Source organism: Manis javanica, chromosome 5, assembly GCF_040802235.1.
Source record: "Manis javanica isolate MJ-LG chromosome 5, MJ_LKY, whole genome shotgun sequence".
NCBI lineage: Eukaryota > Metazoa > Chordata > Mammalia > Pholidota > Manidae > Manis > Manis javanica.
The window spans coordinates 73,802,573-73,821,331 of NC_133160.1; the positions used below are offsets into that span (position 1 = coordinate 73,802,573).

The 18,759-nt window shown below is 38.7% G+C and overlaps 1 protein-coding gene across 3 annotated transcripts in view; it reads right to left on the reverse strand.

Moving 5' to 3' along the window:
- PDE5A (phosphodiesterase 5A) overlaps positions 1-18,759 on the reverse strand; it is a 134,705-nt gene that overhangs the window by 32,582 nt on the left and 83,364 nt on the right. For all 3 annotated transcript variants that reach the window (XM_017673984.3, XM_017673983.3, XM_017673985.3), the window contains exons 11-12: positions 17,947-18,006; positions 2,223-2,369 (exon numbers count right to left, since the gene is read on the reverse strand). In XM_017673984.3, the coding sequence (XP_017529473.1) occupies positions 2,223-2,369; positions 17,947-18,006 (207 nt within the window). The remainder of the gene's footprint in view (positions 1-2,222; positions 2,370-17,946; positions 18,007-18,759) is intronic.

The window sequence follows — 18,759 nt, forward strand, 5'->3', positions numbered from 1 at the left end:
CAAGAGCAATGGCTGCAGTGGTCAGAAGAGAGTGACTCAAGATTTGGAGGTCAAACAGAGACTTGCAGATCTGACATATCTTCCAGGAGGAAGCATTCTTTGTCAGGGCAGCTTCATGAGTCTAACATCCTCTCCAGCAATAACATTTTAATTTCATCATCCTAGAATTACAGTGACAATAACATCTGAAATAAAACAGAAGAGCACTAAGGCAGGAAGGCAAACCAGAATGACTGCAATATTCAAGTTAATGTTGGCTGGAATTAGAACAGTAGTTATTCAAACTTTTAGGGGAGTAGATGAATGAGAGAGTGAGAAGAAATAGCTGCATAATGGGCACAAATTCAAGAAAAGGTAAGAATAAAGCTTGAGAAAGAAATTCTGAGTAACTATCTTCATATCTAACATTCAAATGCTATCTAAAAAGTTGCTTTTAAGAAATAAGAAACAAATCAACTTGTAAGAACTTCATAAATAGCTACAAGGAATACATTCCTTTGTTCTGGCCAGACCATTACTGGTTTAAAGTATGAGAGATCTTAAGAGTAGAAAGGGATGTGAGATGCTATCTTGGTTTATAATGTACTGTAACTAGCAAAAAGCAGAAGTGAGATGCACATTTATAACTCCTGGCTCTAAATGAGGTCTTCATTACACTAACAGAGAAAGCTTTTAAAAATTAGCTCTGTAGTCTACAATATGGAAATTTGATGGGCTGATAAAACCACAGTCAAATTTGGCTTAAGGAAGGGATAACTGACAGCATCTAGACCTTGTTAAGCAAAATTTCATACAAGTGTACACATGTATACATGCTTGCAAACAGACCATCACATACAAGCATGTGTAATTCTCACAAGACTCCCACAGGGGAAGTCATATCATTATCCTCAATTAACAGACCATGAAACGAAGAATGAGAGAGATTAATTGCCCAAGGAAATAAGAGCAATCACTACAAGAGCTGTGACTCAAACTCCACGATCTTTCCACTCTATCATGCTGTCTCGATTTCTTCAGTTGTAAAACGGGGATAATAGCCAAATAAGTTTTCTAAGATCTTCTTGAAATAACGCCTGATATCCCTTAATCAGTGTACTCTAATAAGAGTGAAAAATCATTATAGAAGAGTCTACAGACAATTGGTCTTTGTTTTCACCCGAGTAATATAAACTTTGGTTACATACAAGAAAGAGCCATATTCAGGCTGCAAATAATACCGTACATGACACTGTATTCACCTTTGCTGTATTAGCACTTAGTTTTCATTTCTGTGAGGCTTTTGAGAGCAGGGCCAACTTATTGTTAAAATGTATACCTAGCACAGTGCTGGGTACACTGTACATGTCAATAAATTTTCATTCTATGAATTAATGGATTGCTAAATAGTGGAAGCCTTCAAGGAATTTAAATTTCCAGATAGGAAATCTGTACAAGGAGACTAGACATTCAACTAACCAGATAAATCTAAAGGCAAATTACTGAATTTTTTCCCCAAACAGTCCTGTCTTAGGACTAGTATCTGTTCTTCCTTAGTCCTTAATGGCTATACAGATAGCCATTTAGAAGCAAAATAGAATTCCTGCTATCTCCACACTGTTATTAGAAGACACTGATTAAAGTCTTGCTATTTTCTGAGAGGCAAAGATAATCAACAGCGGTTAAAATCAGTTTTCATCTTCACCCCATATGAGTGACCCTGTTTGAACCAGAGCTCAGCCTCAGATCAAGCCCCTTTATTCCCTCATTTCCAAAGGAGTTCACTCTGTTTGGGGCCTTCGCTGAACTCTGTTATCGTAACCTCTGCAGTGTGATCATTTACTTCCCTGCTTGAAATACCTCAGTGACTCACCATTGTTTTCAGGGTAAAATCCAGATTCCTCCAAAGAATTTACAAGGTCACATAGGACTTCTTTCCCACCTTCTCCTCCGGTTGCTCCTATTGTCACTCTCACCCCTCAACCAGGGTTCCACACCCCCAGGCCCCAGTCTTTCCAGCATCCTGCTCTTACTGTTGAGAACACTCTCCCCTATTCTTCAACCTGGTAAATGTCTTTTTAAGAGTTGATAATAAAAAAAAAAATCTCAGACATGAATTAGGTGACAGTATACATTAACTGCTGAAACTTAAAAATCTCTCTTCCATACTAGCATCCAAAACTAATTTTCTTAACCACCCCACACCCCCATGCACTTTTCCAAGGACATCATTACATTCCTACCTCGTGCTTCATCTGGAAATTCTGCACAAGGTTGAGGTCAGTGAACATCCGAATTGTGCACAGTGCTGTTTCCAGGTCAGACAGCTCAAAGTCACTGAAGCTGAAGTCAGTAATTTTAAGAGTCTGGGCAGATGGCACCACAGCAGCCTTAGGTCAAGGGGAGAAGAAGAAAATGAAATAAAGCTGTTACTTAAAGTAGCAGGAATTAGCAAAGTTTTCTTGCTTTGCTTTAAGGAAAGAGCACATTGTGTATATTTTTTCTTTTTAATGTAAATACACTAGAAATCTTTTAATATAGGGGCTACTCCCCCCTGCCTTTTTTTTTTAACTGAGCCACGTGGGAGTAATTGATTTGGTTCCAGGTAGGCTGGGTGGAGGAAAGAGGCTGCCTTGAGACTGTACCTAGAATAGCCAGGCAGAACTAAGGACTCCAGTGATTTAGCCTCTTTATACCTCACCAATCTTATTCATTCAACAGATATTTAGTCAGTATTCTGGATCAGTTCTGGTACTATGGGCGGGCATCAAATGGTGAGCAGCATAATGATAATGTTCTAAGCATTTTACATTTAATTATCAAGATAATATTATGAAGTGGCTACTCTAGCTCCATTTTTTGGGTCTTTGTGATGCAAGCACAAAGAGGTTAACTTCTTTATCTGTGGTAGCCCGCTGGTTATGGAAAAGAGCCCAGCTTCCAATCCAGGCGGACTATTTGCTCTCAGATTTGACACAAGCTCTATTCCAGAGACCAGCAGAACATACTTCACTCAAGGCTGAGCATAAGAATCACCGAGGGTGCACATTAAAAACAGTCAGTGATTCTGATTCAGAAGTCTGGGATGGTCTTGAGAAGCCATTTTGTTTTTTGGAGGGGAACCTTTTTTTAAATTAACATCCTTAGTTTTTTTTTGATAATCATTTCTTTGTAGTAAAACACCTGCTTTTTTTTCAGATACATGGTGCTCTTGTTCATCAATGTTCCTTTGTATCTCCTGCTTCTGTAAAACCCGTTTTACTGCTGTAAAGCACTTTGACAGACTCCTTTCAGGCACTGTTCCCATCCAAGGAAGGGATAGACAAATGCTCTTCAGAGCTGACCCCACCACGGGAATATGTCTTGCCAATGTGTTTCAGCCCCAGGCAAGTTCACTCTTGATTTGGTGAGACTGAAAAATGACAATGGAATGTTCTTGGGGTAAAAGGGTTTATACCCAACTTTATTCCCACGGTGGCAGGTCAGGCGCTAGAATCCCATCCACTCAGAGCAAGTCTGCATGCAGCAAGTCAATCTCTGCCTCTGGGCGTGCCTGCCCCTGCAGCCATCTCAGGCCCTGTCCTCAGCGCTGCCACCACTCCAGCCTCTGCTCTTCTGCTGCCCTGAGCACTGGGCGGAGCTCTTTATATAGAGTCAATAATAACGTATTGCCCACACATGTGCCATGAGCCAGAGGACCAGGGCCAGTGAGAATCCTGACCACAGGAACTTTCACTTTTTCTACAGAATACCTGTTTATTACACAGAGTTCCCTATAGTACAATTTCCTGTTTATCTGTCTCAACTACATTGGGATCTACAGGCAGGGCTATAGTTTACATATTACATATCTTTGTATCCAATGTGATTACTACAGTTTTGATATTTGTTAATATTGAAACAGGGACCATGGCTTAGACAAAATAGGGTGAGGGCCTCTGGAAAAAGCAAAGTAGGATATTTGAAGTCAGAGCAATGTAACTACATGCAAGGAAACCTCCTACCAAAACTCTGGTAAACATTAAGCTCTAGAGTCATTCTGCAGTGAGATCAGTTAATATTCCCCAGATAAAAAAGAGTAGCACATGTTTTATTATGCTAATCATTTGTGATCATGTGTAAGATTCACTTTAGTATGCTAAAAGGCCCAGGCCTATGTGCTGTCTTTCCTCCTTCAGACCTGATGAGGTAATTTGCAAACTGGGCAACTAATTTAGCATGTAGACCCAGCTGTAAACAACATAATAAAAGGCAGAAGGATTCCACCTTAAAGATAAGATTGCATTTTAACACCAAGGAAGTTTAAGAAGTAAGATTCTTAACTTACTCTTTAGCAAACAATACCTCAGCCCACCTTAGGGGTGAGGCAGTTGGCCTTGTTTGATATGCTCCTAGACTAAGATGCCAGTATCTCCGGGAAAAATCAGAGCAGGAAGTTTAAGTTAATTCTAAATATTCAGGGGCCACTTAACAAGTCCACACCCCTAAGCCATTTTTCACATTCCCAAAAATCCTCAACTGCCTATAAAACCCCTAGACAATGCACCACTACAGGCTCTCTTGTCCATTCCATTCCTGGTGTGAGCCAGGAGCTCTGTCCTCTCACTGTATCTCTCAATAAAAGCCTCTCCCTGGCTCTCCTACCTTGGGTGTTTGTGAAATTCATTCTTTGACTCAGTAAACAAGAACCCTGGCATCAATATGAATATTTATTAAATGAATGGGAGGGGAAAATCTCATTCTGTTCACTTAGTTTGGGTCATAAGTTCCAGTTTAAAGGTTCCAAGACCTCCCAGGAGGGTGAAGCCCATTAACCTGAGCTGGAAAACTAGCAGACTTGGCAAGGATATTCCAATCTGTTCTGTTTGGTACTGAATGTTTTTAATTAAGTCACCAAATGCATTACACCATTTAAAAATTAGGAGATTTTAATGACAGGAAAAGGATTTCTGGCTTCTCCTGAGAAATCAGGCCACACCGAGCCCCAATTCCCATGAAGCAACACTGGCCGGGCCAAGGTGCCCTGGCTTACCTGGCCTGAGCAGAGCCGTCCGGCTTCTCTGCTAGGTTTCTGGCCAGGCCTCGGTGCCCACTCTTACACCCTCTCCACCATTTACCCTGCTGGCATTTTAACTGCAATTGCTTCAGCTAGATCAGGCTGAGACTCACCTGATGAAAAGAAGCTTTAATCCGGCACAGATCAGAGTGAAGAAAAACTAAGAAATGTGAACCACCTTCCTTTAATGTTTTTTCCTTGATCCCCTCCACACACCTTAGGTTTCCTATGAATATGTGGGATATCATTACTCTGTTTTACCTCTGTATTTTGTGAAGCAAAAAGGTAAAAAATAACAATCTAAAGGAAAAATATAGAGCTTTCCTCTACCAACCCAAGGGCACTTGCATATTCTCCTGCTCATCTTGACCTTCATATTTTACTTACATATACCAGATGTGTTTAAACTTTACATGAATGTTACCCTCTTCATACTCCAAACTCAGAATCTTTTCTCAAGTTAAAATATGTAATTTAAGAATCTTTTCACAAGCCAAAATATGCATCTGTTAAGTCAGTTCCATAGGCTAATGCGTGGGCTGAAGTAGCGGAAGAAAGGAGAGTTAAAAATGTTTAGATAGAGGGCTTCATCGTTTACACCAGCTGCCAACATCAGAGATGGAGCAGTCAGTTGAGTGAACTCAGAAGTGTGGAGGTGGGAATAAGCCCACCTTTTAACTCAAAGCAGGTAACAGCTGTTTCCCTTAACCACACTGCACTCAACTACCAGAGAACACATGTTTTTTTCCTCAGGGATCATTATTCTTACAGCAGGAAGTTCTCTTTCTTGCTGTAAGATAACAAAGGATATTCTCAACACTACAGGAGAGACGGCCAACACAGCTTGTGCCTCCCTCCAACACGCTCTCTAATTCCTAACCTCTCTCCACTGAGAGGCCAGAATCTTTTGCTTGTCCAGTCATGCCACACCAAGACTCAACCTTTCAGATCTGACCCCATGGGGATGTGAAAACATTTCCCTTCAGAACTTTGTGGTCAGTGATACAGAGATTCAGAGTTCTTGGAATTGATTGTTCACAAGCCAAGAGAAAGTCAAATGTTATTTAAAGTTTTTGTAAACTGCTTCTTTGACATCACAAGAGAATTCAACTTTCTGTTGTTTTGAAAGAGCTTGAGATAAAGGTGATTTTACAAAAAACATATTACCTGCAAAAATATTCTACACTTTACTAACAGCAGAGGATAAAGTATGTTGTATTTCTGGGATAGGCTATGTTATATACATTAGACAGACAGATATACACACACAAACACACACATACATATAAGTTGTATACCATTCTGGATTTCCAGTTTCTCCTTTTAGTGATGGTTTGATTTATTATAATTTACAAAGTGAGAGTTCTGACTTTGTCTTTCTTCAAGGGATAAACAGAACTTACTGCACTGTGGTGTTGCAGAGTAACAGAAACAATATATTTAAGAGATCCTATAAAGCAACAAGGCACTATAACGTGTACATGGGTTATGGTTGAATAATCCAATTCAAAACTCCTGGAACTATGATACCACCTAATACTTTCCAATACTGCTTATTCCTCCACATGAGAGCCCAATGCCCGTGAGTTCTGGACAACAGTATTTAGCTATTTTGGTGCTTAATTCAAAGATAGTTAAGCTCTTCTGGAGTTGGGAGTTTAACGTGTCAAATCAACCAAATATGGAATGCAAAAAATACACGAAGCTCACTGAGTTAAAGATTCAATCTGGCAAACAGCTTTGTAGTGTAATCTCATTTTTCTCCTGAGTGCTTTGATTGTATGTACCATTCAAACTAATGAATTGGTTTGCCTCTAGTGACTCTTTAAAGGAGATTTTTCATTTAAGTAATCCTTTTATGACCTCTAATGTGTTGGCCCCTTTCCACCATTCCTGCAAAAACTTTAAAAAAAAACCCAGTAATTTTGGAAGTGAAATTCACTAAAAGTGAACTAGATATATCTTGGGAGTAGGATTTGGAAGTATTGCAGTATCCAGGGTTATAAAATATTTTGATTTCTCAGTGATCTTTAATCAAACCCATTTGTTCTGAATACCATTTGAATGGCCTAGCTCAGCCATCACATTTGCATTTCAGCATTAATGATAATAAAAAGAGCAACTTAAAATCAAGGTGAAACACATGGTAAAAAGGAATGTTTGCTCTTAGGGGTTCTAGCTCTGGTATGCCACTGAATTTGTCACCCTGAATATGATGTTCAGCATCTCCTTCTTACCTGTACAAGGAGGGGGATGGATTAGAGTCTTTATGGTTTAACGTTCTGAGTTCATGATACATTTATCTCTGTGTCCACAGGACTCCAGGATCTCTTATGGTGTTCTCACTTTGGAATCCAGTGCTTCCCTGTGCATAGCATCTAAATCTTGCCAGTGACCTTCCTGTACAAGATCTCACTTCTCTTACTGACTTGATTATCATTAAGGTAAATAGATGGATGCACCTGAGTTATTACAGTTATGCTGAGTTTTTATGATTGATTCCACACACACCACTGTCCAGCTTCCTCATACATGAGAATAGGGATATTCCACAACTCCTGGCTTAAACAGAGGAACCTAGCCTCTGCAGGAGTATAGAGGAGTGTTAGACTGGGTACATAGTAGCCTCTCTACTTACCACAATAATGCTCTAAATGAAAAACTGAGTTTCCTGAAATTGCCACCTGTTTTTATTTTATTGGGGGGGTTGCCTGTATTTTCACCATTTGTTTATAAGGTTAATTATTATTCTCTCTTCCTCACTTACAGGTCTTTTTAACTGTTCCTCCTCTGCCCAGAATGCATCTCCCCAAGTCTATATGTAGCTAGTTCTTTCTCATTTTTTAATGCCTCAGCTGCACCAGAGAAATATTCACTGGTCCCTGTAGAAGATACTATAGAAGGACCCACTGACATCTATTGCCAACCTTTTTCTAGTAAGCCTTCAGTTTCTGAAGAGTCTAGAAAGCTCAAAAATACATTTTCCTGACTCCCTTGCAGCTAGGGCTCCAGATGGATTTTTAGTTTCTGCAGTGAGGTATACAAGTGAGACTTGAATTTCAAACTAACAGAGTGCCTGACCCATGAGGAAACCATTTCATTTTTAGTGTGGATCTTGAGGGCATAATGTAGCTCTGGTCACTATAGTTCTGACAGCAGCTTTCTGATTCCCAAACTATGATACATCTGGAGGGAGCAGATAGACCAGCGCCTTCCTGCTTCTGGCCTACATGGATGTTCCCATGATGAGCCACATCTGCATACCTGTTTTGGGACTCATTCCTGGAGTTGTTCATCCACCCTTCCAATGATTTGTAAGCACCTAATTAAATCCTTTTCTACTTCAAATACCTCAAGGGTTTCAGTTATCTACAATTGATCCCTGTTGATACTGTTATTAAGCATAATTGTTTGCAGGCAACAGACTCTCAAAGCTAAGACTTTGGAACTAGATAGTTTGTAGGGTCTGAAGGCAGAAGGAAATAAGGTTTCCATTAGAGCAACGGCTCTCCAAGTTTGGCCCCAACAGCAGCAGCATCTGAAAACTTGTTAAAAAATGTGAATTCCTGGATTCCAATGGAGATCCACAGAATCAGTAATTCTGGTTGTGAGACTTACCATTTTGTGGGTTATAAAAAACCTTCCAGGTGATTCTGATGAATGCTGAGCTTTGAAAACCACTGCGTTATGGATAGGTTATTAATAGTTAATGGCACTTAATAGTCATTTAAATGATCACTTGTGCTTACCAAGAACAAAATCCATTTTTGTGGACCCAGTGGTGGCTGCCATATCACAGTGTAATGCAAGGTGGTCTCACTGATTCTAGCTGCTTTGTGGGGATTAAGAAAGAAAGCAGAGAGTTCTAGGTTCAAGTCATGATCAGAAAACTAGGGAATTTTTATGACTTGCCCCAAATATTCTATTATTTTAAACTGCAACAACTTATTTCATGTAACAGGATATAGCAGAGTACTTATATTGCTACACTATAAATTTTTAATTGATATATGGCTGACATAGCATATTATATTAATTTCAGGTGGATAACACAGTGATTTAATGGTTATACACATTACAAAGTGATCACTATGATAAATCTAGCTACCATCTGTTACCATACAAAGTGTTACAATATTATTGACTGTATCCCCTAGGCTGTAAATAATATCCTTCTGACTTATTTATTCTAAAACTGGAAGTTTGTACCTTTTAATCCCCTTTGCCTGTTTTGCCCATCCCCCACTGCCTTGTTTTCTCATGGTTACCACATTGTTCTCTATATCTAAGAGTCTGTTTCTGTTTTGTTTTATTGGCTTATTTGTTTTGTTCCTTAAACATATAAACAAAATCATATGGCATCTTTCTCTGTGTTATTTCTCCTACCATTATACCCTCTAGGTGCATCTCTGTTGTTGTAAATGGCAAGATTTCATTCTTTACTATGGCTGAGAAATACTCCATTTTTTATATATACCACATCCTATTTATTCATTTGTCTATCAGTGGACATTTATGTTGCTTCCATTACGTAGATATTGTAAAGCTGCAATAAATATAGGGCTACATATATCTTTTCGGATGAAAGTGTTTTTTATTCTTCAGATAAATACTCAGAAATAGAATGGCTGGACCATATGGAATCTGGATATGGATCATTTTAGTTTTTTGAGGAACCGCCATACTGTTTCCCATAGTGGCTGCACCAATTTGCATTCCCAACAGCAGTGCATAAGAGTTCCCTTTTCTCCACTCCTCATAACAGTTTTTTTCTTGTCCTTTTGATACTAGTCATTCTGATGGGTGTGAGGAGATATCTCATTGTGGTTCTGATTTCCATTTCCTTGATTATGTTTAGCATCTTTTCATGTGTCTGTTGGTAATCTGTATATCTTTGATGGAAGAATATATATATACTCAGGTCCTCCAAGCATGTTTTTAATTGAATTTTTTAATATTAAGTTGTATGAATTCTTTATATCTTTTGGATATTAACACTTTATCAGATATACAATTACAAATAGAAAAAAAAATGGCAGCATGAGAAGTGAGGCATAAACCTCCTCCCAAAACCGCATATAACATGAAAATACAGCAAATACAACTAATCCTGAAAGAGCAACCTGAAGACTGCAGAAGAGACTACCTATATCTGGGGAAAAGAGAGACTGCACAGAAAAGGGAAAAGTAGCAAAGCCATGGTCCAGCAGGACCCAGGCCTCCCCCAACCCCAGCTCATAGGCGGGAGGAAGAGAAATGGAGCAGGAAGGGAGTAGAAGCCCAGGACTGCTAAACACCTAGCCCTGGAGATCTCTGGGAGCATGAACCCACATTACATGGTGCTCTGGAGATTAGTAGGGTTGGAAAACAAAGGCAGAACACTCGGAGAGACTAAGATTCCAGCTGCTTGTGGAGAATAGGTACACACAACCGGCCACTCTAGAACAAAAGAAAGGCAGGCACTTTGAAAGACTTTGCAACAGCAAGAGGAGTGCTAAAGGGACCAAGATTACAGAGATTGCTGCTCAGGAGAAAGGGCAAGTGTACAAAATCATCCCAGCACACTCAACCCAGCAGATTGGGAACTTTCAGGAGCTTCAGATGCTCCATACCTCTGGCTGGTAACAAGCCTCAAGGCCCCGCCACTGGGATATGAATCCTGCCACTCCTTCCTCCCAGCAGGCACTGGTTCAAACACCTGCCGCCCCCACCATTGTGCACCTGGCCAGATGGAGGGTGGCCCTGCCTATGGCAGCTACTGAGACTTAATGCAGAAGCTCCCCACTGCACACTCAGCCCTTGGACCTGGCAGTGGAGGCAGGCACTACAGCCGGGAAGCAGGAAAGAGCTCTTTCCTCCCCGGAAGCACTGGTGCTGATGGACTGTGACCTCCCACAATTGCTCCAGGTGCTCAGCATCTCCAAAGAGTAGAGCTTCTGGGCACTATAGGGCACCACCTACACAAAGTTATTATTCCATAGGAATCACTAGAAAAATAAAACAGCAAACAAATTTTGTACAAACAAAAATATAGCAGAAGATGCTGGAAAGAGGGCTAAGTGAAACTGAAATCACCAATCTTCTTGAGAAAGATTTCAAAATAAAAATCATAAACGTGCTCACAGAAGTACAGAAAAATATTCTAGATCTCAAAGAGGATTTCAAGAGACAGAAACTGCAAAAAATATAGTATTTGAAATGAAACCTACAATGGAAGGATTTAAAAGTAGATTAGATGAGGTAGGGGAGATGGTAAATGAAATAGAAATTAGAGAACAGGAAAGCAAAGAGGCTGAGGCACAGAGAGAAAAAAGGATCTCTAGAACTGAAAGAGTAATAAGAGAAATGTGCAACCAATCCAAACAGAAAAATATTCTCCTTATAGGGGTACCAGAAAAAGAAGAAGAAGAGAGAAAAAGGGACAGAAAGTCTCTTTGAGGAAATAATTGTGGCAAATTTCTCCAATCTGGGAAAGGAAATAATCTCTTGGGTCATAGACATTCAGAGATCTCCCAACACAAGGGACCCTAGGAAGACAACAACAAGACATATAATAACTAAAATAGCAAAGATCAAGGACAAGGAGACAGTATTGAAAGCAGCCAGACAGAGAAAAAAGAAGAAAAAAGAGAGAAAAGGAAAGTCCATCAGGCCATCAGCAGACTTCTCAGCAGAAACCTTATGGGCCAGAAGTGAGTGGCATGATATGTTTAATGCAATGAAACAGAAGGGCCCCCAACCAAGAGTTTACTCTACCTGACAAGATTATCATTTAAATTTGAAACAGGGATTAAATAATTTCCAGATAAGCAAAAGTTGAAGGAATTTACTTCTTACAAACCATCTCTGCAGTGTATTTGAGAGGGACTGCTATAGCTGGAACTGCTCCTAAGCTAAATTGCTTTCACCAGAAAAAATAAAACCACAGTAAAGTAGAAGAACAATTATTTACTAAGCAAATGCAAAATTAAATCAACTACTCACAAAGTTAGTCAAAGGGTAAACAAAGAGTATAGAATATGACACCTAATAAAGATTGGAGAAGGAAGAAGAAGAAGGGAGAGAAAATAAAAAGAACCTTTAGATTGTGTTTGAAATAGCATAATAAGCAAGTTAAGTTAGACTGTTAGATAATAAGGAAGCTGCTGTTGAACCTTTGGTAACCAAAAATCTAAAGCCTGCAATGACAATGAGTATATATGTATTGATAATCACTCTAAATGAAAATGGACAGAATAAACCAATCAAAAGACACAGAGTTAAAGAATGGATAAAAAAGCAAGATCCATCTATATGCTGCCTACAAGAGACTCACTTCAAACACAAAGACATACACAGACTAAAAGTGAAGGGATGGAAAAAGATATTTCATGAACTTAATAAGGGGAAAAATGTACTAGTAGCAGTATTTATATGAGACAAAATAGATTTCAAAACAAAGAAGGTAACAAGAGACAAAGAAGGACATTATATAATGATAAAGGGGTCAGTCCAACAAAAGAATATCTATGCACCCAATTACAAGTATCTATGCACCCAATATAGGAGAGCACCTAAATATGTGAAACAAATACTAACAGAATTAAAGGAGGAAATAGAATGCAAGGCATTCTTTTTAGGAGACTTCAACACAGTACTCATTCCAGAGGACAGATCAACCAGACAGAAAATAAGCAAGGAGACAGAGGCACTGAACATCACATTGGAACAGATGGACATAACAGACCGCTACAGAACACTCCACCCAAAAGCAGCAGTATACACATTCTCAAGTGCACATGGAACATTTTCCAGATTAGATCACTAGGACACAAAAAGAGCCTCAGTAAATTCGGAAGGATTGAAATTGTACCAACCAGCTTCTCCGACCACAAAGGTATGAAACTAGAAATGAATTATGCAAAGAAAACAAAAAGCCCATAAACACATGCAGGCATCAAATAATATAAGATGACAAATGAAAACAGTAAGTCAACACTCCAAAATCTGTGGGATGCAGCAAAGGCTGTTCAAGGAAAGTATATTGCAGAACAGGCTTACCTCAAGAAAAAATAACAATCCCAAATGAAGGCATGAAGAACCAAACAGAATCTATTAAATCTTGCCAATGTGGAAAGATAGAGCCCAGTTAATGTTAGAGACATCAATAAAAATGAATGGACCAACTGATGGTGTACAGGAAGTCTACAGGACCTGGACTGCTCCAGAGTATTCCAGTAGCGTCTGAGGAAGAAGATACCTCATGGATGCTTGAGGTTACTGTTCAGTGACACTGGTTATCAAGATCATAGGTCAACTCTCCTTGTTTTTTATTATCTGTTCAAATTTTTCCATCTATAATCTGACTATCCATATACATTTTCCCCGAAAGTGAGGAAATGTGATGATCATCTTGATATATGGAACTGGATCTATACTCTGATCTTCACCTAAATCCACTTGGTGAAGTTTCTGGCTCTGAAAGGTTAAGGTCACAGTGAGGTGGTCAGCATCTCCCTCTCTCACTATTTTGCTACAGAAGAACTTTCAGAATCAAAATAGGGTCTTAGTTTGCTTTTAGATCCATATCTATAATTAATGAAATTGCTGTAAAACAGAAGTTATAGGGACTAAACTGAATCAGTACCAACTCCATGACAAAACTGTGGTAATTTTGAAAAGCTAAGCTCTAGTGCATATTTATTTATTGCTCTTCTAACATGAGAGGAAGGCAGAAAAGGCAATCAATCAAACAATCAGTTACTTGTGAAAAACATTTATTACATCCTGATATCTTAACTAATAATTTTCTGATAATCATAATCAGGTCAGCTGGGGTTATTTATCTCCATTTCAACAACTTGGGACTAAAGATCATTAAAAGTATATGGCAAAATGCTTCGCTGAAGGCCCTATTTCTGTTACACCCAATTTTAAACCAAGAGCAAATTAGATTAAAAATGGAATTAAAAACTTGAGTAAAGCAAGGAAAAAAAATAATGGGTCTGAATTTCCTATAAACTTTGTTAGACTTTTGTTGTAACTTGAGGACTTTTCTGGACATAGACATAACTATTTAGTTTACTTAAGTACATTATTTAATTCTCTTAAGAACTAATTAAAAAAATAAAAGTTAAAACATTTTATAGCTTTTCAATTTCAGGTTTTATACTAAGATAAACAATCAGACACATGACAAAGCAATTTTGGTAATTTCTGAGTAACACAGATACCTGTGTAGTTGGGTCATAAAGAAATTTTTATCAGGTGAATAGAAAACTAGAATTGAAATCAATTGCTGAATTCAACCAACTGAAATGAATTACTTGACCTACCAGTATGTAATCCTTAATTTCTCAGTGCAGCTGGCAGAAATCTATTTTCCAAATGGAACAACAGATGGTCTTGAACAATACTGAAATGCTGCAATTTTAAGTTATCCCAAAGTATTTCTTGCTAAAATTATAAACATAATTGAGCAAACAATTTTCAGATTTTTCTGAAAGGCTATGCTATTTTCAAAGTGAAACACAAAGTTTAATATCCTAGTGATTTTTTTAGTATTATCTTTAGAAACTACTCTATTTGCTAATTTTTATTTATCTAAAACAACACATGGTAGAGAGTAACCTTGCCCTCATTATAGAAGTAACTTAATAATCCCAGAGTGTCTGTAAGTACCTCAAAATGTATCTTTCTATGCAGTAATTTCTAACTCACAGTATTCATTTAGTTCGAAGCTTTGCCATTCTAGTAGTAGTACACAAATGGACCAATTAAGCCTGATGTGAAAGATACTTTAAACCTATAAATGATAGTAAAGTATTAAAAACTGATCATTCCTTCACATACCATCATGAACAAAATAAATACACTGTATAGCCAATTCCAAATGAGACTAACCCCTAAAGAAACTTAACCTTTCAGGTGAAATCATCTCAGTTCCTTAAACTATTCTTGGCAAATGACTCACCTTCCTACTCAGTGATTTAAGTGAGAATGTTTCTGTAAGTCCTGATTCTCCTTCCTTGCTCTCTGGCTCATTTTCTCTCCAGGACCATGAAATGGAGTGTGGCTCAGGATTAGACTGCTTGGATATTGACCGGCACCATCACTTACAACCTGCATGATCCCTATGAGTAGGACAATCTAAACTCCCTCTGCTTCAAAAGACATCTTCAAAGTGCTAATAATACTGACCTTCATAGGGTTGCTGTAGACTAAATCCACTTGGTTAATACACACAAAGAACTTCAGATATGCCAGGTATATAGCAGGTGCTTAATAAATGTTATTTTTATTTTTACTATCCCTTTCCTCTTGTCTTGGCCAAAGAGATGTCTCTTTTTTTAGTGCCTAGGCCACTTCAAGTCCTGGATCTTGCTGCAGTCTGGCACTGTTGGCCTCACGCTCACCCTGTACCGCCCTACTTTGTCCCAGGCATGCCGGCTCTCTTGTGGTGGGCAATCCCTGCTTACAAACACGAACCAAACCAAACTAAGTAAAAAAATTCACACGATTCAGCCAAAACCTTTCCTGGTTTCCTCTCCACTCTCTTTTACAGAAAACTTATTTTTAAAAAATAGTCTATATTCCTCAAGCAACAACAAATGCTGGCGAGGATGTGGAGAAAGGGGAACACTCTTACACTGCTGGTGGGAATATAAATTAGTTCAACCATTGTGGAAAAGCAATATGGAGGGTCCTCAAAAAATTCAAAATACAAAAAGCATTTGACCCGGGAATTCCACTCCTAGGAATTTACCTAAAGAAAACAAGATCCCAGATTCAAAAAGACATATGCACCCCTATGTTTATCAAAGCACTATTTACAATAGTCAAGAAATGGAAGCAACCTAAGTGTCCATCAGGAGATGAATGGATAAAAACGATGTGGTACATGTACACAATGGAATATTATTCAGCCATAAGGAGAAAACAAATCCTACCATTTCCAACAACATGGATGGAGTACAGGGTATTATGTTCAGTGAAATAAGCCAGGCAGAGAAAGACAAGTACCAAATGATTTCACTCATTTGTGGAGTATAAGAACAAAGCAGAAACTGAAGGAACAAAAACAGCAGCAGACTCACAGAACCCAAGAAGGGATTAGCCATGACCAAAGGGAAGGGGTTGAGGGTGGGTGGGGAGGAGAAGGGGATTAAGGAGCATTATAATTAGCACTCACAATATAGGTAGTAAGTAATGACTCTATAGTATCTTACTATGCTGATGGGCAGTGACTGAAATGGCGTGTGGGGGATACTTGATAATATGGGTGAATGTTGAAACCATAGTGTTGCTCATGTGAAACCTTCATAAGATGGTATATAAATGATACCTTAATTTAAAAAAATAGTCTATATTCCTCTCCTCCATTTTCTCATCATTAGTCTTACTTTTTACAGTTTCACCCCTGAAGCTGCCTTCTCAATAATCATCTTATCCCTGAATCTAGCAGGCTTTCCTCAGTCCTCATATTTCTTAGCCTTCCTTCAACAGTTGGTGGGATCGCCTTCCCTTTAGAAACCATTCTCTTCTGCTTTCTGTGCCGCTGCCCTTCCTACATCTTCCTCCCTGTTCAACTACCAGTTTGCCACCTTAGCTGGTTTCTTGTCACACTCCTCCCGCTACATCCACAGGGCTCTGCCCTCAGTCTCCCATTTCTCTGCACTCTCCTGACTGCTCTCATTGCTTCACTACTTTGAGACCCCCCAAGTCCCAGGATCTAACTCCCAGTCCCCACCTCCAGTTCTGACACCCAGCTGCTCCTCACTCCAGTCCTGCCCTTCCTGACCATTGAAGATACACATTTGGTTGTCACACCAGCAACTCAATCTCATCATGTTCTAAATCAAATCTATCAGTTTTCCTTCTTAATATTTTCACTTTTGTTATTCAGTGGCACCATCATTATTTTAATTACCAAGGTCAAAACCTCTGAATCATCTTTAATCTCCTGTCACCCTACCAGCTCATAACAGACAGCACAGTGGTTATGCATACAGGCTCTGGAGCTGGACTGTATGCATTTGTGTCCTGACTCCCTCGCTTCCTGCTAGGGTGCTAGAGAAGACACTGGGCTTCTCCAGATTCAGGATGGCCTTCGTAGCACATTTATGTGGTTCACATGAGAAGATGTATGTAAGGGCACAGACGGCTGGCATTTGGCAAGCTCTGATAACACTGGCAACGCAAAAGAATCTCGGTGGTCTGTTCACACCCTCCTCATTCCTTATATGACCCCCAGTCCCATCTCACACAGCACTTATCTATGTTGTCTCAAGTAAATTTACACTCAGAAGACCAGTTTTGGCTGAAAATGTGTAAGTGTATCAAACTTGCACTAGTCTCAATTGAGGAAATCTCAATCAAGACCTAGAATATATGACTTCCTACTTATATATCAATATCCTTTTCTCTCATAGCATACTAAATAATGCAATAAGAATTCAGGAACCGACCTTATTTGAACCCAGTGTCACATAACATTCCATAAACCATCTGGACAAAAATTAAAATTCTTGATAATGAAGAGTAGGTTATCAGCATTAAACTATAAAATCCTGGTTGCCATGACCCTAACCAAACAACCTTCTTGCAGTCACCTGTTCACATTTCCCCAGGAACTGAAAAGCAAATTTAATTTTGGCCTAAGAAAGATACAACATTATTGGAAAAAAATCAGAATCATATATTACAAAGTATATTATATTCTTTTGTGTTATATTAACAGTGACTTCATAGGCCTATGAGAAAGTAGAGTTGATTAAATATTTTTATGAATGTCCGCCTATATATTTACCACATTTAATTAAATGTCTAGGGGGATATTACTAGAAGAAGCAGTTATCCTGAAAAAGCCGATTAATATATTAATTAGATGTCTGTAGTTAGTCATTTCTACAAAGAAAGAAGAGGAGAATTACCGCTAAGGATTGGAGCTCTCTCGTTTCTTCCTCTGCTGCTGAAGCATGATATGACAGAACCTACAGGGTAAGGAAAAGGGAATATAGGTTACACAGGAGAGGACTACCATATGCAGACTACAATTTTAAACTTGAGATTCTGCTAAAACTCCCTGGAGAGATAACTAGATTCCTTAGAATGTCAAACCTTGTATGCTCCTTTCTTCAACAAGAGAGAAAATCCCAGAGTTTGATTTAATTATTTGTTTCAGGAAAATAATAGGTTTACTCCCTAGGTTAAAAAAAAAGTCTTATTACATTTATTCTGATACTGTTGATATAACAAATCATTATTTACAAGCCACACTACTGGCTCAGACTTGGCAGAAACTTTACTTGTACTGCCTTTTTTTAAAAAAAAGTACTGATCAGTTATTACAAGTTGTGCACAGAATTTTTTTTAAATCTCTGCATAAACTGACATTTTAACATTATATGTGGAAAGAAAGTAGTTTAGAAATGGCTCTTAGATGAGCACTCTAACCACTGTAGAATTCATAGAGAAAAATTGCATGGCTGAGATACAATGTCGTGGAGATTTAGGAATCCCTTTACACTCATAGGACTTGAGCCGAGAACAGTAGTGCTGGCCTATAAATCCATCATTAACAGACCAGGACATGCAGGTTGTAGGCTTTCTAAGGACAAAGGGGCCTAGGACCCAGGTTTTGACTCCTAACTTAGTACACTTTTTATTACCCAAGTAGAATTAGAAAGGAAGGCTTATAATCTTCCTATAACTGAACATGAGAATCACTAATTCCACTTTCAAAA